Genomic DNA, 25,911 nt, shown 5'->3' with positions numbered 1-25,911 from the left:
GGAAGAGAAAGACAGAGAGATGGAGAAAGTATGAGGCAGAAAGACAGAAAGAGAGAGAGAAAGATAGACACATACAGAGACAGATAGTCAGAGACTAGAGATAGAACACAGAGAGTGTTCTAGTAGATACATAGATAATTGATATCCTTCTTGTTCCATACCATGTATCTTGAAAATCTTGGAATGTTTCCTGAACTCTTCATTTATTTCCTCTTTCTGCCCAAGTGGTTCATAATATACTCCTACAACTATATAACTTCCATTTTTGCCTCCATTGATCCTATAAAGCTCTCCATCATACTCCTTCTACTCTAGTTCCTGAATTCCTTCATTATTTTTCTTATTAAACAATGTTGTTCCATTCCCCTACTTCCCCATTATTTATTCTACTATCCTACTCTAAATTAGGTATTCTTTTCCAGGATTATATTTCAGTCATGGAACCTATCCAGATCTCAGGGTTCGATCTAACAAATCATGGTTTGTTGCATTCCACTTGTTAGAACCTTCTGCTTATTGTCATGATTTGAAAATTAATATAGAGCTATCTAAGGACTTTTTTCTGGATTCTTTCTTAGATTTTGTTCCCTATGAACTTCTGGGAAACTCTAATGATATTCTTTATTCATTATTTTATGGTTTCTAACCTAGTAGATATGTGTTGGCATTTTTCTGCCTTCCTTTTTCATAAATATGGAAGGAATATATCTTAGATTTTATCCTACTTAATCCTCCTCATTTTACAGATGAGGAGACAGACATCGATTACACAGATAATAAATAGCAGAGTCAGGATTTGAGTACAGGTGATCTAATTACATAACCAACAGCTGTTCCCACTAAAATACATTTCTCTCTTTACACTTGCAAGGTGGCTACAGTAAAGGGTGCAAGTCCAAACTGTGGATGAGAACATGGTTACTTTGACAGTCACATGGTTAACAGTTAAATAGGTGAATAGAGTGCTGAGTCTGGAGTCAGGAAGACCTGAGTTCAGATCTCAGATCTAGCCTCAGACATTTATGAGCTCTTTGATCCTGGAAAAGGTCATTTAAATTCTACTTCAGTTTCCGTAACTATTAAATGGGGATATTAATAGAATCTATCTGAAAGGATTGATGTGAGAGTTACATGACATAATAATTGTATATAGTAGGAGCCAAAAGAATGCTTATTCTATTCCAATACTGGATTTATTTTGTCAGCCTCCTAGAGGATACTAGGAAAACATTAGCAAATACATAATATATATATAAATTAATTTCAAGGGAGTTTGGGGACCAGCAATGGGCTAGGAAGGCCTTATGTAATAGCTAGAACATGAAAATAGCTTTTTAATTAAACTAAAGATTCCAAGGAGTAGAAGTGAGGAGTGAGAGATTTCTAGGTAGAAAGTTGAGAAAGGAGACATGGCCATTTCAGTGACACTCAAAGAGTGCATGAGGGCAAGTCATATGAAATAAGTCCTGGTTATATAGACAACAACCAGATTTTGCCCAGAAGATAATAGTGAATGGTCCACTCATTTTGAAAAATGAGGAAACCAGGCCTCAGAGAGTCTAAATGCCAAGGTTATACAGGCAGTAACTAGCAGAGCTAGAATTTCAGATCATTCCAATTCATATCAAGAGCTCTTTCTCCTATACCATAGTGTAAAGGGCTCTAAATGTCAAGCAAAGACAGATGTATTTTATCTAAGAAGCAATAGAAAACTACTATAAATTCTTAATTTATTTAGTTTATTCTTTTTTAATATTACATAGATTTCCCCTCATATCTCTGTGTGTGTATCTTCTGTTCTTTCCTCTGTTCTCTCCTCTATTCTCTCTCACTATCTTTTTCCTTCTCTTTTCTCTCCTCTTCTCACTCTATAAATACACATATTTATATAGAGATATATAGATTTATCTCTGCCTTTCTCTCCCTCCTTTTCTTCTCTCTCTCTTCTGTTCTTTAAGGTCTATTCTCTTTCCCCTCTTTTTTCTTTTCTTCTCTCTCACTCTCTAAGCACACACATACACACACACACACACACACACGTGTGTGTGTGTATATATATATGTAAATGTCTCCATTTGTCTGTTTTCCTCTTTCCCTCCCTTTCCCTTCTCTTTTCTCGCCTCTGTTCTCTTTCTCTTCTATTATCTGTCTCTGTCTTCTTCCTGTCTGTTTATCTCAAACATGTCTAGTTTCTGCAGATATATTATCCTTAATACCTTGTAATTCCAAGCAAGAGATGTATATTACAAAGAAAAGATATAAATCTTTCACAAACAACTATTAGTTAGATTGCTCTTGAGGAGCTTTATCTAACAACAGTTAGCACTGTATTTCCATATTTACCTTTGCCTGCTCTCCTATGTCTGGCATGCAGCTCCTGTCCTTGTGCCTCTAGAATTCATCTCAAAGAAGGGCGGGGGGGGGGGGTCATATTTCAAAAAAAAATAGGACTTCCTGCTTCTCCTCACATGCAGAATTCCATTTCCCATCTCTAAACCTTTACAGTGGCTGTACCTCATGTCTGGAATTCAGTCCCTCCTCATCTGTGCTTCTTATAATCCCTGTTTCTTTCAAAGCTACTCTCAAATGTGACAAATGATTTGTATTTCTTTTTCTATTTGTGTATATGTATGTATATTTTATGTTTTTAATTAACAGAAACCTATCTTTTCTCTCTACTACCTCACTGGGGGAAAAATACCTTGTAACAAATATGCATTGTTAAATCAAATAAATTCCCTTATTGGCTGTGCCCAAAAAAGAAATCCTCCTAAGTCCTTCACCTCTCTATCAAAAGTTATAGTGCTTCATCTCTGGCCCAACTGGAATTTTGGATTGATATTTTATATATCTTAATTTATTTATATATATATGCATTTTGTGTTCCTTAGTAAACTATCAGTTCCTTGAGGGCAGGGTTGTCATATATATATATATATATATATATATATATATATATATATATATATATATACATATATACACATATGTATATGTATACATATATATATATGTATACATATATTTATATATACACATATATATTAGCACAATGTTTAGCACTTGCATTTAGCATTAATCTTTAGCACAGTTCCAACAATACAATAAATAAGTGCTTGTTGATTGATCTATTCTTTATTCTTTTATAATAATCTTCAGTATCAACAGACAGCACAACAATAACTTCCAAATGTAAAATCAACTAAATGCTTTGTGTTCATAGCTATCATCCAATCCAACAAAGTAAGAGAAAACATGGCATAATTCAAAAGTTCTCAAAGCTTGGTCCAAGGACCTCCAGGGGACCCTGGGACCTTTTTAAGGGATTGCTTAAGTTCAAAACTGTTTTTGTAATAATATTAAGAAGTTTTCATGTTGAGATTAGTAAATATTGAGAGCCATAACTCACATAAACAAAAGCTCTTAGAAGTGGCTCATCAATAGTTTTAGAAGAATAAAAGTGTCCTGAGATCAAGAAGTTTGAGAATTGTTGCTATAGTAAATGAAACATCTATCCTTGGAGTTAAGAAGACTTATGTTCAAGTTCTGTCTCTTAGAATTTCTGATTATGTGACCATTAGCTCCAGTCAACTCTCTCAAAATTGCAAGTCACAGATGAATTTAGAAAGTATAAGGCCTCTTCACACCAGGAGATCCCCCCAACAATGATATCTCATTAGATATCCACTGGACTCTTCCAAAACAAACAAAAAGCAAACAAGAAAACCCATATATGGTGCTGTCTAGCTATTGAGAATACACAACAAAAACAACACCTGTTCTTGCATTCAGAAAGTTTGCTTTCAATTGGGAGTTTTCCTTCCTGTCCACCAGTTTTTATTTTATTTTTGGAAGGGGAAGGAATGCCTGCTCTGAAAGTACTAACTTTAGAAAAATACAAGGTTTTTGGAATCAAGAGATCTGAATTCAAATTCTGATTCTGACTCTTACTTTGTGGCTAGGGACATGCCTCTGTTTCCGTATGTGAAAACAGAAGTGATTATTTCTACACTTCCCATTGCACAGAGGTCTTGGGACTTAACTGCTTCATAAACCAGATGGTAAAATAAAATGGCAGCTTTCTGTTAACAATGCTCTGTAAATCATCCTCTAATTCAACCTTTACTCCATTAGATAGAGAAACAGGAGACAGAAAACAACCGATTGCAACAGGAACTGCAGGATGCCAGAGACCAGAATGAGCTGCTGGAATTCCGAAACCTAGAGCTGGAAGTAAGGATGAGCAAGACTCACTCAATGGGTGGAGGACCACTGAACAGAGCTCAAGCATGGGATCTGGACTTCGATTCCAATCATTCCATGTCTTTCAGATGGGCAACTTAACGTAGTGAATATGGCAACATATTTGAAGTCGGGAAGACATGGGCTCAAATCCTGTTTCAGATACTTACCAAGTGTGACCCTAGGAAAATCTCTTAACTTCTCTCAACCTTAATTTCTCCTTCTGTAAAATGAGATGATTGTGCCTGATGGATGCCAAGTTCCCTTCTAACTCTAAATCTATGATCTAACCATAAGGAGAGTGGTGGGATCTTATTATAAAAAGAATCCAAAGATCTCCAAAATTTCTGTATCTAGGAACATTCTCTATGATCAAAAAGTCATAGAAATAATAGGAGGAAAGAAACCCCAGAACCACCTGGTCTTAGACATGTTAATGGAGGGGAATTCTGGTAAGCATATTATTATGTATCAGAAAGACTCTTAGTGAGCCAAAATTTAAGTAATCTATAAAAAAATAAAAAGAACAAATTTAATTTGCACCTCTTCAGGGTGTCTGCCTTAGGCTTAGATAACACATAGTCCATCATGTAAAGGCTAGGAAGCACCCTTTCTCATCCCCTACTTTTTCTGTGATGGACTGACAATAATTCACAAAGATTTTTTCCCATTAGACTAAGTATTTCTATTGATACTTGATTAGCTTAGAAACTCTAAGTGGCTGGCTTTTTATTGTGTGTAGCCTACATAGCTGACTCAGAAAGTCAGATCAATTTAATGTGCTAAAGTCGATCCATCAGCTGAATTTTCCCTTGCTATAAAGTTCTCCTCCCAGGGACCACAGCTCACTCCCTGGGATGCTGGAAGTCCTAAATATTTATACATGTGAAATTGGAGCCTCCACTCCACTCTAATCCTTATATTTCCAAGATATGGCTGGTTGAAAAACCTTGCAGGAATGAACATCATTTTATAAATATGCTTACACTCTCTCAGTAGGTTAGCTATTCCCTTTCTAATTATTTAAATCTTAACCCTTTTATTAGACTTTTTCACAAGCAACATATCAATAAATTACTAGAGGACTAAAGACCCTACACAGTATCAAATCAGTTGATACTTGCTTCTTGATTAATTCCAATGTATCCTCCTTCTCTTTCACTTTCTCCTCCTCCTCCTCCTCCTCCTCCTTCTATGTGTTTCAAGGAAAGAGAAAGAAGATCACCTCCATTTAATCTACAAATTCACCCATTCTCTGACGGAGTAAGTGCTCTACAGATATACTGCATGAAAGAAGGTGTCAAGGTAAGTCAATGTAGACCTCTCTGCTTGTCCAAAAATTGGATGAGGGACTTGGGGAAATGATGAGGATGAGTAGGGAAAGAGATGGATTTGTTGTCTGGCGCTGCCACTCATCCTCAATGTAATCTTGGGCAAGAATAGATTCTTCATCTGTAAAATGGGGAAGGGAGGTCGAATGTAAAAAACCTTTTAGGTCTTTTCCACCACCATATCTATGGTGATTCTATTGCCTTTAAATTGATGCCAGACAAGGGGGAATGAGAGAGCCTTCATTCTCATCAGAAATGGCTCAGAGAGGGAAGTGTGTATGTACACACTTAATAGGGTATAGAAATCTATCTTACCCTAGAGAAAAATGGGACGGGATAAGAGAGGATGGGGGGGGAGGGAAAGGGGGAGTAGGTGATAGAAGAGAGGGAAAATCGTGATAGAGGGTACTCTGACACAATGCACTTCTGAACAGGGACAGGGTGAAAGGAGAGAGAGAACAGAATAAATGAGAAGGAAAGAATAGAGTGTAGGGAAATACAGCTAGTGATAGCAACTGTGGGAAAAAATAGTAAAGCAACTTCTTTGGTGGACTTATGATAAAGAAAGCAACTCATCCCAGAATCAGAGCTGTTAGAATCTGAATAGAGACTGAAGTATACTTTTTTTGAAATTTGAGGTTTCTCATATTCTTGGTAGGGATGGGGTTTATATTTAGTCTCATAACAAGATTATTGTAATAATATAAAATAAATAAACCAAAAAAAATTTTAAAAAATTGCTGCCTGACCCTGAAGCCCTTGTCCATACAAGCAGATGAAAATAGCTCCTTCTAGTGGCAAAGGTATGAATTAGTGCATTTGATTCAATTCAACCAGCCTCTGTGCCAGTCACATTGTGTCAGGTGCTAGGAACTGTTTAGGAACTGTTTTTTCTGGATCAAATCTATGACTTCATTCATGACAAAAGAAAACTCTTCCTATTGACATTCTGTAATTTATAGTGTTATAGGAGTGCTGGGAAGTACAAAGACACTTTTTAAAATGTAAGCTCATGCCCTCATGGGAACAACATATACATAGGTAAGATAGGTATATAAAATATATCCAAGAAGGGAAGTCTAGACTTTTCAAACAATCCTCTGGCACAAATTGTTTAACTATGGGCAAATCACTTACCCTTTATGGACCTCAGTTACCAATTCTGAGAAATGAGAACAGTCATACCTATAATATCACTTTACAAGGACATCATGAGAATCAGATTCAAAGTGCTTTGAAACTATATAAACTGTATGCTTATATAGTGCCTAAAGCATCATATAAATATCTATTATTATTGTCATTATCATTATAGCCTATAGGAGAACCCAATCAGAGATAACCAAGCTAACTTTGAATTGAATGTCAAAACAACCTGCTGTTTCCCCTTCAAATGTTCCTCTGTGTAAACCACAAAATCCATAATCCACTGGAAGTAATTACCAAAGATGTTTATTCACAGACCCAGGTGGCTCTTGAAGTAACCTAATAAAATTCTTTCATTTGAGAGAGTGAGCATTTTCAGGAAATTAGCCCACTCCTATGTAAACAACAGAATTAAAAATGCATTCCAGCAACAGATAAAAAAGTACAATCTCTCATGCTATCATAACAATGAGTTAGGAAGACCATCAGGGTTCAAATCCTGATCCATACAAAAGACGATGGAAAGAATGCTGGATTTGTAATGAATAAATGAAAAAATAATTTATTAAGAGCTTACTATGAGCAATGTATTCATTTAGAGGCAGAAGACCTTCCTCCTTACTCTATGTGATCTTGGACAGGTCATTTTTCAGGGCCTGAGTTTCTTCATCTTTAAAATGAGGAAACTAGATTGAGTAATCCCTAAGGTTATATATGCATATCTGTATACAAAATAGATATATATTATTTCTAATATGTTATATTATATATTATAAATCTGGCTTCAATCACTTAGCAATTGTGTGACCCAGGACAAGTCACTTAACCCTATTTACTTCAGTTTCCTCATCTGTAAAATGAGTTGGAGATAGAAATGGTAAACTATATCAGTATCTCTGCTAAGAAACCTCTGCCCAAACCCAAAAGGGAGAGATCAGACACAACTGAAACAATTGAACAAGAAAATCTCTAAGGTGCCATCTAGCTTTAAATATATGTTCCTTTGATAGCCTAGTTAAATGACCTCAGGCACATATGAAAAGGAGCTTAACCTGGTGGGTATCTGATCTTGGAGTCAAAAAAATCTGTGTTCAAGTCCTATCTTTGACATATACTAGATGTGTGATCCTGGACAAGTCAACTAACCTCTTAGTAGTCTAGACCAGAAGAGTTAGACACACTACCCGAAGCACCACCCTGAACCCCAACACTCCAAATACTGCCGATCTGGTTAAAATGAAATTGAGAAAATTTAATGAAATAAAAATATGATACAACATAATCAAGGTTATTGTGTGATTTTCTAAACCACTGTACAGCCACCAAAGAATCTTGTGTATGGTATAGTGATCCCTGTTTCTACTGGAGTTTGGCATCATTGTATTTTTTAGACAATTCACTAAGGATGTAAGTCACAGAGAAGATGGCAGCTAGCATTGGTAAAAGGAATTTTCTGGTCTGGAAGTTCTTTATAGCCACAAAATCCCTTGTTCCTTGTCCTTGATCTGTGACCTCGTGCAAGTCACTTACCCCCTCTCAGTCCAAACTTCCTTCTTGGTAAAACGGAGAAAACAGTAGCACCTCACAATTGTGAGGATAAAATAATATTGTATGTGGAGAGCAGCTAGATGGCACAATGGATAGAAAGTCTGACCTTAATCAGGAAAATTAATTCTCCTGAGTTCAAATCCCATCTCAAGAGTCTTCCTAGCTAGATGACTCTGGGCATTTAATCATGTTTGCCTCAGTTTCCTCATATGTATAATGTATTGAAAAAAAAGAACATGACAAACCACTCTAGCAGCTTTAGAAAGAATGACCTCAAATGGGATCACAAAAGAGTTGAATATGACTGAAATGCATGAACAATAACAAAAAGTGACCTAAAATTGTAAATGTGAGCAGTGAGAAGGAGAATAATGATGAATTTACCCATGAATTTCTGATCATTCTCCATCTTCTTATGTTTTATTCATCTCTGACAGAGAAGCAACCTTTGTCTTTGCCAAAGCTGACCCCTTTATTTCTGCCCTTGGTATCATCCTCTCTCTATTCAGTTATCATTCAGTTATCATGCTCATATTAGGCAGGCGTTCTATGGTTCCCAAAGGTGATACCAGTGAAGCACAAGCTTTGACAGGTTCTATCTAGCTATAAAAGTTGAGATATGATCTTGATGATGTTATTCTCATGGAAGCCCATGACATCTTGGACATGATGCCATAACAAGCACATGAATTAGCTAAGTCACCAGTCTCACTTTCTCCTCCAGTGCCATCTGGGTCCAGTGGTCAGATATGAATCAAGATGACTGGAGATGGCCCTGGATGCCAGGCAATCAGGGGTAAGTGACTTGTCCAAGGTCACCACACAGCTAGCAAGTACCAAGTGTTTGAGACTGGATTTGAACTCCCATCTTCCTGACTCCAAGGCCACGGCTCTATCCACTGTGCCAACCTTAGAGATGGATAATGTACCTTTCACCCAAAAAGGAATGTAAATATGAAGAGACAAATTACCAGGTAGACTTAAATGTGAAAAATATTTTAGCTACAGCAACTCTCGGAGCTTATCCTCTGATGCCAGAAGGTTTGCAATCTACCTCTTTGTAAAGAGTTATTTTACTGAGGGAGCCGCAGTTCCTGAAAGTATTGAAGTAAATGAAGTGATACAAAATGCATTCAGAAAAGACTCCAAGACAGTATGGTCTTAAATGCTTTTTAAAAAAAATTCAAAACAATTTTTATTGGTTTTGTGTCTTGTCATTGCAGGATGTGAGCATCCCAGACCTCATTAAACAGCTTGACATTCTGGGTGACAATGGGGTAAGTGTGAGCAATTCCTTGTTTAATTCAGTATGTATATAATTTATAGTCTATAGACAAGAAATCCTAACCAAGAGAGTAAGGACAAATGATTAGTAGATCCAATTTGAACACAGAAAGGTTTAGCTCCCTGAAGAGATTACTCTTTAGCAAACCCTAGAACCAAGAGTGAGAGAAGAGTGAAGGGACTCAAGGGACAAGGAAATGAATGGTGGCATCAAGGGCTCTGGTGGCATCAAGGGCTCTGCATAAAGAGGTCTTCATCTCCAGGTTCTATGTTTGATTGGGGCCACATTTGCAGTGATTAAAGATAATTTCCATCTGACAGTTGCCTCAGGGCACCCTGTGTGAAATTAATTGGCCATGCTCCCTGCAAATGACACTAAGTGGTAGGGTTGATGGTAGCCCCAGAGGGGGGGAAATAGGCCAGTAAGGTTGTAAACCTTTTTCTTCCTGAAAATCCTTTCTGGGCAAGGTCAAGAGGAATTAGTTGAATGGGGAGGGGGAGTCTTTAGGGGGCCTGAATAGTCTGTTGATGAATAATGCCCTTTGGTCCACAGTACCAAAGGACCAGCATTAATTCTCCTTGAAAAATTGTCAAAAGCAAAAGTAAATTCAATTAAAATGATATCATTCTGTTATCAAGAGAATCTGTTTGTTCTTTGTTTCACTTTATGTTTTTGTATTTTTCCCATAACATTCCATTTTGACTATTAGTAAAGTCAGTTTAACCAAGGCAAGATCCCAGAGATAGAAAGATAACCACTTTTAAAGGCACTTTGGAAACATTTTGTGTTGCTTCTTTCTTAAAGATCTGTATAAGATGGAGGCTGGGATATAGATTAAGTTACATGTAAACAACAGAGTTTTGGAGCTCAATGTGAACAGATATCATCCTTGCTCGAAATTTTCACATTTCACTATGAATTGTATTTTACCATTCATTAAGAAGTAGGAAATGGTAAAAATCAACAAACCAAAATTTAAGAAAAAAAAGAGACAAATAAGACCCCTCAACAAGAGATTGATATTTACCAAATGTTAAACCCCAAATAGAAGATGTGTATGTTCGCTTTAGCTGAGATTAACCAATGGAAAAGATCTTTGGACTTGGAGTTAGAAGACTGAATTTAAATCTCAGAACTGCCTCCAGTTGCCTATCTGTAATAACCTTAGGTAATTCACTTCTCTCTCTGGCCCCTCATGCATAAAATGAGAAGATTGGACTAGATAAATTCTAAAGTATGTCTAAATCCTGAGATAAAGATGAAAGATCTTTAATATATCTATCCTTTGGTAGCCTCTTGTTTCCATAGCCCATTTCAATATTTTATTTTATTTTCTTAAGCCTTAGCCAGGACTTCTGGTGCCATTGTTATTGATTACATAGTAAAAGTTGGTTGGGTATTGCTAGCTTATTCTCATTTTCTAAGCACTCTTGCCTTTGTTTGTTTGCAGAATTTACGAAATGAAGAGCAAGTGGCTATTATTCAAGCTAGTACTGTGCTTTCCCTTGCAGAAAAGGTAAAACTTCCTGCCAGTTTTCTAATATCTGCAATGTCTCACCTTGTGAAAGGATCTCTTCCTTGTTATCTAGCTGATCCTTCACTGGATCACTGGACAGCAAGTCTTTTTGCACATCTATATGCCCTTAGGCCTTTATGCAAATGCTATATGTATATTATATATATATACATATGTTTATCATATACATATATCAATGCATAAAGTATAACAAGGGAACTAAATAAAAAAATTATTCAGGATCTATTATTTTTACTTTTCTTGGAGTCTTATAAATATGATCTCAATTGATCCTGAGATTAAAAGTAATTCCTAAATTTTTCTAAACTATAATATTTCAAAACTAGAAAATTTGGCAGATCAGATGCCCAATTAGGTGAAACTATCACCCAAAACAATCTTTAAGAACTGTGAAGGTCCATCAAAGAAACCATATAGACAGGGAGTCAGGTTGAGTGGTGAATTTGGGGATGGGGGTAGGAGACAAAGAGTGGACCTTAAAATATATGTAATACTGCAAATGACGACATTCAAAATGCCAGGATGAACAAAAATTGCCCCCAACTCATTATGTGATCTGGGGCAACTCACTTTCTGTCTTCAGGTCTCAAATTCCTCAACTGAATTGAAAGGTTGTACTATATGACCCTTCCACCTTTAAAATTTTAGGTCCATATATCCAAACTTGCTTTCATTCATTACATATCAAATATCAGTTACTAACTAGAAGAGGTAATAGAATCTTTCTAAGGAACAAGCACTTATTAAGAACTTGTGTATGCCAGGCAAACACGTTATGATTATTGTCTCATTTTGAACCTCACAACAACCTTGAAAAGTAGGTGTTATTGTTCCCATTGCACAGTTGAGGAAACTAAGAAATACAAAAGTAAAGTCACTTGCCCAGGGTCACGTAGCTGCTAAGTGTCTGAAGTCAAATTCAACCCAGATCTTCCAGACTCTAAACCCATCCATCTATCCATTGAGCCACCTAACTGCCTTGAATGTGGATGTAAACTTAGAAAATAGACATTCTTGAATTGTATTTTGTGGACTGAAAGTGGACTCAAGATTGGTATACTATCAAGAAGGTAAGACAAGGCTAGACAAGAATACATAAATACAAAGACATTTAAGATATTTTCTGGAGTCCTAAATATACAAAAGACATGGTTACAACTGTCGTAGGGATAAAAGACCTCATGTTACTAGCATGAGTCAATTCAATTCAGTTCAATTTAACATATATGCAGTTAAGAAGGAAGTAGCAAACCACTCCAGTATCTGCCAAGAAAACCCTGAGTAACAAAATGCTGGGCAAAGAAAGGTGATGAAGTGGAGTCTGAAAGATCTGAGTTCAAACATGACCTCAGACACTTACTAGCTTTGTGACCCTAGACAAGTCATTTAACTGTTTGCCTGTTTTGTCCTCTGTAAAATGAGCTGGGGAAGGAAATAGAGTGGCAAACATCAACCAAAGAGAATAGAAATAATTTGCTGCATGCAAAGTTGTGTTTGAATGTGACACTCTGGAAAAAATTAGATAGTATGAAGCCTCTAGAAAGGGAGAAGGAAAAGAGCTCATATGCTCTAAAACAAAAGGAAATAAAATGACTGATCTCTCTAGCCCCCACCCTGCATGGCCATAATGACATTCATTCAAAAACCAGAGTACCTCCTAATAGAACAAGGCTGTGGTGACTAAAACATGAACAGTAAGCCCTTGTCCTTTTGCTGATGTGAGAACACATGGTATATCATAAAACTATATGACATCACAGATTCAAATGATTTGCATTCTTCTGAGCTTTCCCAGGATAGAACAATCTTTGGTCAGTGAGGAGCTCCTCTAAAAACACAGATATAATTGAAAACAATACAAATGAATACATATAGGTAAATAAGTGAGATAAATTCTTTTTTTTTTACCATTCTCGTCCCTTTATTGCTTGATAATATAAAAAGACATTAAACTAGAAGTCAGGATATCTTGTTTCTAGACCTAGTTCTGCCACTAATTAGCTGTATGACCCTGGGCAAGTTACTTCACTTTACTTGTCTCTTTTCTCAACTGCAAAATGGAGGCATTAGGGGCGGCTAGGTGGCGTAGTGGATAAAGCACTGGCCTTGGAGTCAGGAGTACCTGGGTTCAAATCTGGTCTCAGACACTAATTACCTAGCTGTGTGGCCTTGGGCAAGCCACTTAACCCCATTTGCCTTGCAAAAATCTAAAAAAAAATAGAGGCATTGGAATAGAAGATTTCTAAATTCTGTTCCAGCTCTAAAAAGGTTTTTAATTCAACAAATTGCCCATGACTCACTTTTTTAATTATATGAAGCATAAGGAGCACTGGACTTGAACTCAAGAAGTCTCAACTTCTTAAGTTCAGATGTAGCCTCAAACACTAGTTGTGTGACTGTATAATGTAAAGTTTTTATACCACTGTCAAAAAGCAGTTCTGGTATCAATGAATGAGTCTGTAATCCCTGAATGTTTCAGAGAGAAAGACATACATACAGACAGACAGACAGACAGACAGACAGAAGGAGGGCATGAAAAAGAAATAAGCATATTGGTCAGAAAGGATATCAGATGACCCTGGTAGTCATAGAACTCTAACCTATTTGCATTATAGTGGATCCAGCAGATTGAAGGGGCAGAAGCTGCATTACATCAGAAGATGATGGAACTGGAGAGTGACATGGTAAGCACATTCTACATTCTACATTCTGTACATTCTATAACAAGAAAGATGATCTAATGGTGGAAAACCACCGCTTAGCCCTTGGTCAATTTCACCTGATCTTTGTACATATTTTGAACATCTTTCCATTTTTCTGTATGTATTGGGGTATAGGCATGGCTATAGACCCACTTTAGAATCAAATACTTAGAAATCTGTAACTTGCATTCTTTATTTTAGGGTAAAGCAAAATTCTGTTTTTATCTTTTTTCCAAAGCTGCTATGAAGAAAATAGATCCAGAGGTTTTCTTTGTGGATAATTGAACAAAATTATCTTTCAAGTCCACTTTACCCATTAAATAGTAACTCTTGGGAACTTTGCAGTTAGAAAGCCCAGAATTCTCAGGCACTAATAGCACCTATGAAAGAGGATTTTAGAAAAGAACTTTATTCTATACCAGCAAATATTGTGGAGCATCTTCTATGAGGCATTATGGTGGGTTCTACATGCAAATGCAATTTTATGATCCATTATTCCCCAGGAATGCATATTCTATTCATGAAGATGATAGCCCCTCTGAGAAGGATACTTTTTTGTTAGTTATTATATCAGGGAGGGGGGAAAGGGAAAAGAGAGGGATGAAAGAAAACTTCAACACCTAGTGTCCAATACCCAGATTACCGTCTCTGCATTTGGCTGATTCTCAGATGACAGGAATATCACCAGATCTACATTGCCAATTTTTAAACTAGATGGACCTATCAGAGTCACCGGATTCACAAAGATCACTTCCACTCTAGCAGAGAAAGACTTTGTTAAAAAAAATATCAAGGACATTAATGTAAAAATAAAAATAATTTCAAATTCAACTTATTTTAATAGAGAACCAGGTACAATGAGGAAAGAGCTAGATTTGAAGTCAGAGAACCATGATGTGGTTGAACAGGTACTGGAATTAGAATCAGAAGACCTAAATATAAATCTTGAAACTGTCATTTACTACCTGGGCAAGTTCTTTAATGTCTGAAAGTCTCAGTATCTTCTGTAAAAAGAGAGAATTTGACTAGATAGTTTCCAAAGTTCTTTTCAGTTATAAATCTATATTCCTGTGACTTGGATTCAAATTTTGCTTTGTCACTCAAAACCTTTAACCTATCTGGATCAATTTCCTCATCTGTAAAATGAGAAGTTTAGTCTAAATGGTGATTCTCCAAGTGTGGTCTAAAAACCCCTAGGGGTTTCCAAAACATTTTAAGGGAGTCCACAATGTCAAAACAATTTTTATAACAATACTAAGACATTTTAATTTCTAACATGGTAAATACCAATAAGTAAAACCCACAAAATAAAAGATCTTTGGAGGGTACTGAGTCATTTTTAAAAGTGTAATGAGAACTTGACCCCAGTAGTTTAAGAACCACTAGACTAAAAATCTCTAAAATTCCTTCTAGTTTTAACATTCTATGCTCCAAATTCCCTTCTAGTGCTTGTGTTCCATATATTTGTGTTCCATAATATTCCAAGTCTTCTCTCACGGATCCTCACAATCCCTTTATGACAACCCTTAGTTATTATAGATAACATACCCATTGCCCAAGGTAAGAATTTAAGATGATGTCCTAGTTATGTATGTAAAAAATGAACTCATGTTAATCATTTATGTAATACTTTGGGACTTTTCTGTGCATTTGGGGGATATGTTGGATCCTCTGTTGCTTTATTTGGAAATATTCCCTAAACCCACAATGATTCTATACGGTCAATATTTTGGCCATTCTCTTCCAACATACTGATAATTTCCCACCACTTCCAAGTTAACTAACCTGTCTCTTTTGGCTTATCGAAATGGATTTTCATCATAGGAACAATTCTGCAAGATCAAAGGTTACCTGGAAGAAGAACTAGACTATAGGAAACAGGCTCTTGATCAAGCTTATATGGTAAGTATGGTCTTCTAGTCACATAAAATAGAGTAGAAATTCAATTCTTTTGCTATACTTAATAGTTTATGGCATGTATCTGGTCTCTGCAACAGTGACTCCCAATCTGAGTTTTGCAATACTAGTATGTCCTAGGAAGAGTCCTAGATCTAGAGAGAGAATGTCTGATTTCATATGTTACCTTTCTTTATAATTACTAATCTTGGTGCTTTATGACATTGGGCAAATTCCTTAAACTCAAAATACCAAACATGAAACCAGTTTATGACCTAGTGCAATAGAACCGAGTGAGAAATACTTTACAAAAATAAATTTTAAAATATGAGAAAGCAAAGATCATGTTAATATATGGTTTTCTAGGTCAACATGTGACCCTCATTTCTATTTGAATTTGAAACTACTGCCTTAAAACCATTGAAGGGTGGCAAAATGCAATTAGATAACATGACCTCTAAGGTCCTTTGCAAATCTAAATTATTTATTTCTAGAATTATGCCTTATAGTATCATAAAGTGATCAGAAGACTAGTTTTCAAAACAGAATTATATTTAGATTTCATTTTTTAAAAATTTTACATCATTTTTATTATGGAATTGTGAGAGCAGTTTAGTGAAATAAAAAGCTATGGAAGTATGGAAGTATCTTCAGATAATACACATAACTCTTTATCTAGAGTCAGCAAATGTGGGAATTGACAGAAAATCCCACCTCTGATATTTCTTTCTTGTATAAGTGTCTACCTTCCTCAGCCTCACTCTAAGGTAGCTTTTCAGGACTACCAAGAGTTTGGAACTCTATTAGAAAATTGTTGTGAGTAGAGACCAGTGTCAGAGAATAAACCATTTTGCTGTTTCCCCACACTAATAGTCACAGTTTACAAGAGGATTTTTTTTCTACTCTTCCCCCCACTTCCTCAAGTTGAGACCTAATTCCATATGTTGGACTCTGTCTTTTATCTTTGCATTGCTTTGGTCCTGCATGGCTCCATGGCAACTTAGAAGGAAGAAGGTCAGGCTAAATTGTATCTCTCCATTGGTATTAGTTTAAATTAATTGCCTCCTTGGTGGGTTGCACAATTCCTGGGAAGAGAATTATACGATTTCAACCTTACTTGCTTTGAGCATTTATTACTTCATCAGTATCAGAATGTTGTATCCTTGATTTTTGCCACAATGCTGAAAAGTCTCATATAGAGAGAAATCTCAGAAAGTATCACTAATCAAAAAAGTATCATTAAATAATCATGATGTGTCAGATATTGTGTTGAATACTGGAAGTGCAGAGACAAAATTGAAACATTTCCTTCCCCCTCAGAGCTTATATTCTCTTGGGGAAGAAAACACATAATACATATAAGTAGGTACAAAATATATACAGGTTAATTTTTGTTGAGGATAAAGTAAGGTGTCCGGTAGGATAAGGGGTATTCTAAGAAGAGAAAAGGAAGATGCTATGGCTCAAAAACATTCAATCACCAGTGATCAATTTTCTGGTGATGAGTTTCTCTCGTACTTAACTAGGCTAGTGCTCTCCAAAAGAGATATAAGGTCCATTGCTGAGTCTATACACTCCATTTTGATAGAGGAACAATCAGAATCTGTATTCATTAGCATTGTCTTTGAGAGCCCCTATTCACCCATCCCCATACCTCAATGACTCATTAAAGGAGAACTTTATATAAGGGAGCTCAATACTTATAAGGGAAGCAACTAGATGGTACAGTGAACAGAATACTGGGTCTGGAGTCAAGAAGACCTGAGTTCAAATCTAGCCTCAGCTACTTTCTAGCTGTATGACCCTGAGGCAAGTTAATTCTGCCTCAGTTTCCTCATATGTAAATGAATTGAACAAGGAAATGACAAACCACTCTATTTTCTTTGCAAAAAATCCCAAATAGGCTTACAAAGCGTCAAATACAAATAAAATGACTGAACAACAATACATATGAGATATTAATATATCAACATGCATTGCTAATGTGTTTAGGTAAGTGTCCCAAATTGTCAGCCTCAATTTCCTTAAATGTATAATATTATCTACTTTGAAGGGTCATTATGATAAGCAAGTTAGATAACACGAATAAGTAAGTTAGGTAACATGAATCAAGTGTAAATTATGAATAATGATTTATATGTATGAAAGGAAGGTTGAATGTACATATGGATGAAGAAAAGATATAGAGAGAATCAAGTTTGATCAATATACCAATCAACAAGTATAAAGTGCCTATTCTGTAAGGGAGGAGATATATAAATATAAAAAGAAGCTCTTTTTCTTTTCTCAAGGTATTTATATTCAAATTTAAAGTCAAAGCTGAAACTTATAGGAACCCCTCACTTCCTCCTTTCCTTCCCCTGAAGCTTAGGAATGCTTCCTCTCTCCTTAGGGTTAAATTTCACAGATATCAAGTTCAAATCATCTGTCTCAGAAATATATATCTCCACAACCCCAGAATATGCTGCTTAACCATCAGTGGGATTTAAAAAACTTTTCTTCTTGTGTTACCAGAGAATCCAGGAGTTGGAAGCCACTTTATATAATGCTTTGCAGCAAGAAACAGTGATCAAGTTTGGGGAATTACTAAGTGAAAAGCAGCAAGAAGAATTAAGAACAGCAGTAGAAAAGTTACGGAGGCAGATGCTGAGAAAGAGTAGAGAATACGACTGTCAGATACTTCAGGAGAGGATGGAGCTGCTACAACAAGCCCACCAGGTATGTGGGACAAGAATGAGGATCCTAAGAGAAACCTGCAGAGCTTGCGGATATAAGGGTGACAACAGTGATAAAATTAACTAGCATTAAAGATTACAAAGTAGCTGTGTGGCCTTGGGCAAGCCACTTAACCCTATTTGCCTTGCCAAAAAAAAACTAAAAAAAAAAAAAGATTACAAAGCACTTTAAACAAGAGAGTTAGTGTTATTATCCCCATTTTACATATGAGCAAATTGAGGCAGACAAGGGTTAAGTGACTTGCCCAAAGGTCACACAGCTAGGAAGTATCTGACGCTGAATTTGAATTCAGGTCTCCATTATCCCAGGCCCAGTTCTACATCTACTGTCTCAAAAATAGAGCACTGTGACTGAAGTCAGAAAGATCTGAGTCAACTCTGACCTCAGATATCAGCTAGCTGTGCAACCTTGGGCAAGTTATTTAACACCCATCAGCCTCAATTTCCTTAAATGTATAATATTACCTACTTTGAAGGGTTGTTATGATAAGCAAATGAGCTAATACTTGTAAAAAGCACATCCACAACATCTGGTTTATAGTCGACTCTATATAAATGCTAGCCATTATTTTTGTTATTATTATATTTTAATGAGAAAATGAGTAGTACATTTTTTAAAAATCCTTCTGGACTACGTTCGGTTTAGATCCCTTTTTAAAGATTCCATTTCAGTTTTGAGGGAAAACAAAAGAAGTCTTAATCTATATCCTAAATGGTAGTCTTTCAAATATTTGAAGGAAGAGGTCACACCAATCCCAACTGTCTTCTCTCCTATCTCTAAATATCTCTTTTTCTTTCAGCCTTGATGGAAGTAGGGGGGTAGAGAACTGTTCTCAAAGCCAGGAAGGCCTGAGTTCAAATCCTGCCCTGCTAACACAGTAGCTATAGAATCTTCGACAGATCACTCTCCAAGTATACTAGACAAAGGAGATTCTAAGCAGCAAAGAAAATGCTAAGTGTTTCAGTAGAATTTTATCATCTAAAAGTTTCCTGAACCGATGAAATCACTGGTCAAGTCCCAGTCTCAACAATATAAATTTGATGAGGGAAGATGGTGAGGGAGGAAGGGAGGTGCCTGGAGAAGAAAAGGCTTAGGGTAGATAAGAGAACTGTCTTTTGTAATCTGAAGGGCTATCAGGTGGAAGATATATTAGATTTCATTTTGTTTGACATGGAAATAGAACTAAGAGCTATGAATAAAAAGTAATGGAGAGGAAGATTTGGTCATCATATAAGAAAAACTTCCCAATTCTTAGAATTGCCTTCAAATAAAGTGGGTACCTTAATGAATTGCCCTATTATTGGCAAACTTCAAAGGGAAACTAGATGATCAACTTGACTAGTCATTTAGCTAGATGACCAATTAAACTGATGACATTTATATAATTGAGACTACTACCGAGAAAATTTCTATGCAGATAACATTTCAACTAGATTATTTTTGAGAACTTCTCCAACTCAGAGATTATATGGCTCAGTGAGACTAACTATGCCAAGATGTTCTTCATTTGTTCATCTTCTTTGCCAGTTAAGCTCCAAATACAGTGAGCAAATACAAAATTGTCTTTGAAATTCATTGTCTTGTCTTGTCAAACCATACTTTGTTTGAATATCTCCATAGGGCAAGGGAAATGTTTTCTTTCTCCCCCCCCAAAAAAAGAAATTTCATCCAATTTGAGCCTCAGAGAATCTCTATGAAATGGGGGGGGGGAGGAACCAGAGACTCAAAAAAGATAGAAAATTGGGGACAGAGCTTTCTCTTATCTGTGTCCAGAAAGAGAAGTAATTTGAGATATCTGTGACACAAGAAGGGAAATTGAACCATAAATAAAACTTCAAAGAGTTGCAAGTTTTCTGGTATGGGTACTCTTTCCTTTCCCTCTCACAATCACTCTACCACTTAATAGATGGTTTTTGAGAGTTGCTATGGCCATAGAATGTAACAGTGACCAATCTGCCAACTGTCTTCAGCCCAAACACCTAGACTGGAATTCCAGTCAAAGACACAGGGTTCATCATTGGACCCATCCATCTGGATAAAATCTGTTAGAATTGCAATCTTCTGTTATGGCATTGGAGAACTCTGGATCAATTCCATGCCATAGTGATATATGGGAGTAATGTTTTAATGGGGGAGACCAAAAAAAAAACCCTCAACTAAAAAATTCATGAATTTTCAAGGCAAATCTGTTATCAATAAACTATTAATCATGATTGTAATTATTCACTCTCCTGGTATTATGAATAGTAAACAAAAGTAGAAGACACCTGACAGATACCAAGAGCCAGATATCATCAACCAAGAGGTTAGGAATTCAGGTATTTGAAGATGAGATCATTCATTATCATTAAAGGACCATAAAAATGTTAATCATTATTAGTGAGAAAGTTGGCTTATGCCTTAAATATATGAGAATTATTTTCCATAATTCAAAAATTTATAAAACCCTTTGTTTTGTACATCTCACACACAGCTTACAGTATTTTTTTTATAAATAAGATAAGAATTAAATGAAATCTGAGTATTTAGCTGTTTATAAATGCATACCACATCTTTCTACTAAACTTGAAGCACGTGGGCATGCTTCATGAGGGCAGAGACTGTATTATCCAGTCTTTGCATTTCCCTCAATGACCAACAGAACGCTCTGTACATATTAAGATATATCTGTATATGCATATATATGTATATACACATACACACATATACATTCTCTCTCTAGCTCTCTATGTCTCTCTCCCCCACTCAAATTGTTATTTATTTCAAGATGCTTCTGATCCCTCCCCTCTACAGTCCATCCTTCACATAGTTGACAAAAAAGCCTTCCTAAAACACAGATCTAACCATGCCACTCCTTGTTCAAAGACCTTCAGTAGTTCCCTATTGATTCTAGAATAAAATATGAACTCCTCTGTACAATAGGAATATAAGATACTCCTTGCCTTGCAGAGTTGTTGCATGGAACATTCTATAAACATTGAAATGCCATTGTGACAATAGCAATAGATCCTGTTTTTGAGGTTGAAAAGGAAAAGTAGCAGGAGAGAATATTTTAATTTCATTCCACCCCTAGTAGCTTCCCTCAATAGCCAAGCATCACCGCAATATTTTACAGTCCCCTGTGGGATGGGGATGAAGAATATCTGACTGGGATGAAATTCTCAAATGAATGAAACTTTAACCATTTAGAATCATATGGTAGAGGTTCTTAACTGTTTTTCTGTCATGGATCCCTTTGGTAATCCATGGAAGACTATGGACCCCTTCTGAGAATAGGTTCTTAAATACAGAAAATAAAATACATAGGATTGCCAAGAAAGTCAATTCTATTTAAATAGTTATCAAAATATTCTTCCAAACAAATTAATAGTCCCCAGGAAAAATTCTTATTAGTGATTATTTTTATTACTCATGAGCACTGCAGATATTAAAAACTAAGATTATCTCAGAAAAAATATATTCATTCATAGGGATACAATTATGTCCTATAGGCTTATTCTGAAATATATCTGCAAACGTAGGATTACAAAGCTTTGACTTTACTGCTTAGTATAGAAAGTCACAAAATGGTAAGAAAAAAGATCTTATTATCTATATTTTCAAAGAATCTTGGAGCTAGAAAGGATCTAAGAGTCAAGTAGTTTGTCCCCATCTGAGCAAGAATTCCTTATACATGAGAGGCAGCATGATGCGGAAAGAATGCTGAAATTGGAGTCTAAGGACATGCTTTCAACTCCTATTCTTCATGTTTACTTTCTTATGTGTAACTGACCATGAAGTTACTCAACTTCCCTGCGTCTCAGATTCAGAATCTGTAAAAAATGAAAGAACTGGACTCTATGTATTGTAAGGTCCCTTCTAGTTCAGAATCTATGATCTCATGATCTCAACTATATGTAAATGCCTCAAGGAATGGAGAATCCACTGTGTATTTTAAGACAATTCATTTCAATGATAATTATCATTTTTTCCCCAACAGAGTAAGTGCCTTCCAGGGTAGAGAAACAATGATTCTAAGTATTTCCACGTGCTAGAAGCTATGGTTTCATAGATAATTTTATGACAAACTGGAGCATACCCAGAATGGGTCATAGTTAAGGTTGGTTAAGGCACCAGAACCCAAACTAGAAGAGAAGGAACTGGAGATTTTAATTGAAAAAAAAGAAGATGAAGTGGGGGGGAAGAGGGGAAAGATGTGATTATTATCCTCCATTATTTTAAGTATTGTAGAAAATGGACTATATTTGTTTTTCTGAACTCAGAAGGCAGAACCAGGAGTAATAGGTGAGGGTAACAGAGACAAATTTACACTTGATATTTTAAAGAGCTCCCTGATAATTGGAACTGTCCATAAGTGGAATGCTCTGCCTCCCAAGGTCATGAGCTCTATCATCACTGAAAGTCCTCTAGCAGAGGATGGATAACCTTTTCAGGGATGTTGTCAAAAGGATTCTAGGTCCAGGCTTCAGCTCCGGATTGAACATGTCCTTTGAATCTTCAAACCATTCCATGATTGGAGGAGTTAAAGCATTGCTCTGTTTTAATAAGGGGATTGTTAAATCTCTCATTGAAGCTAAGATTGTTGTCTTTGATTTCAGAGAATTCGAGACTTAGAAGACAAAACTGATATCCAGAAAAGACAAATAAAGGATTTAGAAGAAAAGGTATGTGTTGACTTCTGTAGCAGCTTAAACAATTCAAACATAATATGTGTTCTTCCTGTCTAATTTCTCATTCCTCTTGACTTTAGACTTAGAGGTTATTTTGTTGTCTTTGAATAGTCTTCCTTCTCTAACCCTAATTTTTTCCCTGATTCCACTCATCCATTGCAACAATTCTTTCCTTACTTAGTTCTTCACCCTTATCTTCACTTTTCTACATTCTTCACTCTTTAAATAATCATCTTTTTATACTTTTTAATTTTTGTATTTATATTTGTGTAGGCTTATATTTTGTTTTTTAGAATCCCATGATTTTTGGCTTCCCTTTTTTGTCACTTCTTCCCTTCCTACACTCCCATTGCTTATAATAAAAACATTCTTTTGTCCTGGGGAAAAAAATAGATACTTTAAGAGGAATGTTAATTGTTTCACATTATGAAAGACTCAATTAATGGACTGAGCTCAGCAGGTAGTGGACTGCATGCTCCCCCTAGTGACCTGAAAGAATGAATTCATCTTTCTAAACACCAGACAACCCCGGGAGTGACTTTGCCACAGGGACTTTATCTCATCCAAAACTGAGACTGTATTTATGTAGTGTAGGAAGGGGGGGTGTTATATGAAGAGTTGATGATGGTCAATAGAGCTGAAAAAAATGTATACTGACATTTAGATTTGCATTTGGTACTGCCTCTTCACTGATTAAGGAACCTTAGGCAAGTCACAATTCTTCAGTTTCTCAAAGTTTTCTCATTGATAAAATGGGAATATAAATAAGACATGTGCATATTTTCTCCTCACTGGAATTCATAATCCAAGGTATATGAAAATGTATTGAAAAGTAAGCCACTGAACAAATGATATAATGGTAAAAAATACAGTTTAAATAGAAGCTCCCTCAGGAAAAGATTGTTTTGTTTTTGTCCTTCTGGACAATGCCAAGTCCAATTCCTGGAATATAGTAGGTATTAAATTCTTACTGATTGAATGATTGGAGTTCAAGTACTGACTCCAATATTTACTTCCTTTGTGAACCAGGAAAAATCTCAACCCCTTTTGCCCTCCTAAATAGAGAGAATAATATTTGTATTCCCTGTCTTGCAAGAGGAGAATGCTCCTTGTTAAACTCAAAGTGCTTTAGAAATATGAGCTATTGTTATTATTACACTTAATAATAGTAAGATTTTGTTAGAACATCAAACTCAGAAAAGCATATTTTTAAGTATATCATTTATTCAAAATATGTCATTTAATTTGCCCAAATTTTCCTAGATGTTCAAAATTTAATTCTGCAAAATTATATGGTACAAATGTATTGGCAATTCATCAATCACAGAAGCTCCCTCTTTTTTGCATGTGAAAGGAAGATCTTGTTGAAGATTTTTACAGGATGAAAGAAGGAAAGACTCCCATTCTCTTCCCTTTGCATACCACATCTTTTCTGCCTGCATATATTCCAGCTACAAATGTTGGTTTGGAGCCATAGATAATGTTGGTGGCAAAGCTGAGTCAACTCCTCTCTCTCCATCAAGTTCCTTTACCCCCAAGAGTCCCTGTTTCTCTGTACTCAAAAAAAAAGAAACATGCTAAATGGGTTTTCCCATAAAATAATAGCAAGTCAGACATTTTTGGAATAGCCACCTAAGAAAATCATGGAGGAAGATCAGGAAAATCGTTTCCCTATATCCACTGAAGAGCTAACTGGTCTAATTCTATGGCATCCTCTACTCACAGAGCCCACAATTCTCCATTCCTAAAAAATACAATGGAAAATTGAATTCAGTAGATTAGTATTTTTGTCCATTAGTCATTACAGAAACTATATTAGTGTTGAAGAAAAGTTCTGACTATGAAGCCGTTTACTCAGTTTCAAATTTGGTTATTGAGCATCATAGATCATAGAGTGAGTGACTGGCTTCTAAATCAGCAAGCTCTAGGTTGAACTCTCACCACTAATACTAGCTGTGTGACCCTGGACAAGTCACTTAAGCCTGATTGCCTCGGTTTCCTCATCTATAAAACATGCTGGAGAAGGAAATAGCAAACCACTTCAGTATCTTTGCCAAGAAAACCTCAAATGGGGGCACCAACAGTTGGACAGGACTGAAAAATGACAGGACAACACAAAATACTTGCCTAGTCATATATCCCAAGAACTCAGTGTGCAAGGTATATGAGTCTGAAATTTAAAGTGAAATAAAAGAGATCATCTAATTTGGGATTGGTGAATTACTCCAAAGGACCTAAACATGTTTTTACATCATTTTAAATACAATAAAACTTTATCTAAAAATATAAAAACCATTCTTAGGTCACAGACAGCTTAATTTGATCCGGGGGCAAATGCTTGTATTACCTTTCTCTAGGATAGGACCAGATAGTTTGCCCCGATTTTACCAGTAAGGGTGGTGAGGCTCAGAGATGTTAAGAGTTTCATCAGAGTTTAGGTTCATAGATAAGAACTAGAAGGAACCTTAGGATCCATATAACCCTCTTATTTTAAGGCTTAGAGAAACTGTGATTTGTCCAAGGTCACACAGTTATTAAATGACTGAACTGAAATTTTGAATCCAGGCCTAATATAGCTCAGATAGCTCTTTCCAATGTAGCACTCTGATTTCTCAAATAAAGTAGATTATCACTATCCTATTCCTATGCAACTCCTTGGGCACAAGCCGCACACTAAAACCTGTGGTTCTGGCTATTGATCTTCTGATAGAGATTGTAGGTAATATTTCTAATTCCCCTCTTATTCCAGATACTCTCACTGTTGACAGCAGCACATTTCTTATGTCTCCCATCCATTACCAGGAAACACAAGGGATGT

General features: G+C 36.1%; 1 protein-coding gene and 1 long non-coding RNA gene across 9 annotated transcripts in view; one reads left to right on the top strand and one right to left on the bottom strand.

The window, feature by feature from the left end:
• The window catches only part of LOC141505998 (uncharacterized), a 285,180-nt gene that overhangs the window by 176,535 nt on the left and 82,734 nt on the right, over positions 1-25,911 (bottom strand). The window lies entirely within an intron of this gene.
• Positions 1-25,911, top strand: part of JAKMIP2 (janus kinase and microtubule interacting protein 2) — a 207,270-nt gene that overhangs the window by 165,225 nt on the left and 16,134 nt on the right. Inside the window, 8 exon segments of the mRNA XM_074212375.1 lie at positions 4,135-4,233; positions 5,449-5,547; positions 9,491-9,544; positions 11,003-11,068; positions 13,705-13,773; positions 15,616-15,693; positions 18,202-18,405; positions 23,022-23,087. Coding sequence (XP_074068476.1) covers positions 4,135-4,233; positions 5,449-5,547; positions 9,491-9,544; positions 11,003-11,068; positions 13,705-13,773; positions 15,616-15,693; positions 18,202-18,405; positions 23,022-23,087 — 735 coding nt within the window.

The sequence above is a fragment of the Macrotis lagotis genome, chromosome 1, assembly GCF_037893015.1.
Source record: "Macrotis lagotis isolate mMagLag1 chromosome 1, bilby.v1.9.chrom.fasta, whole genome shotgun sequence".
NCBI classification, from domain to species: Eukaryota; Metazoa; Chordata; class Mammalia; order Peramelemorphia; family Peramelidae; genus Macrotis; species Macrotis lagotis.
The sequence above is the reverse complement of the archived record's forward strand: the minus strand, read 5'-3'. Positions and strand labels throughout refer to the sequence as shown.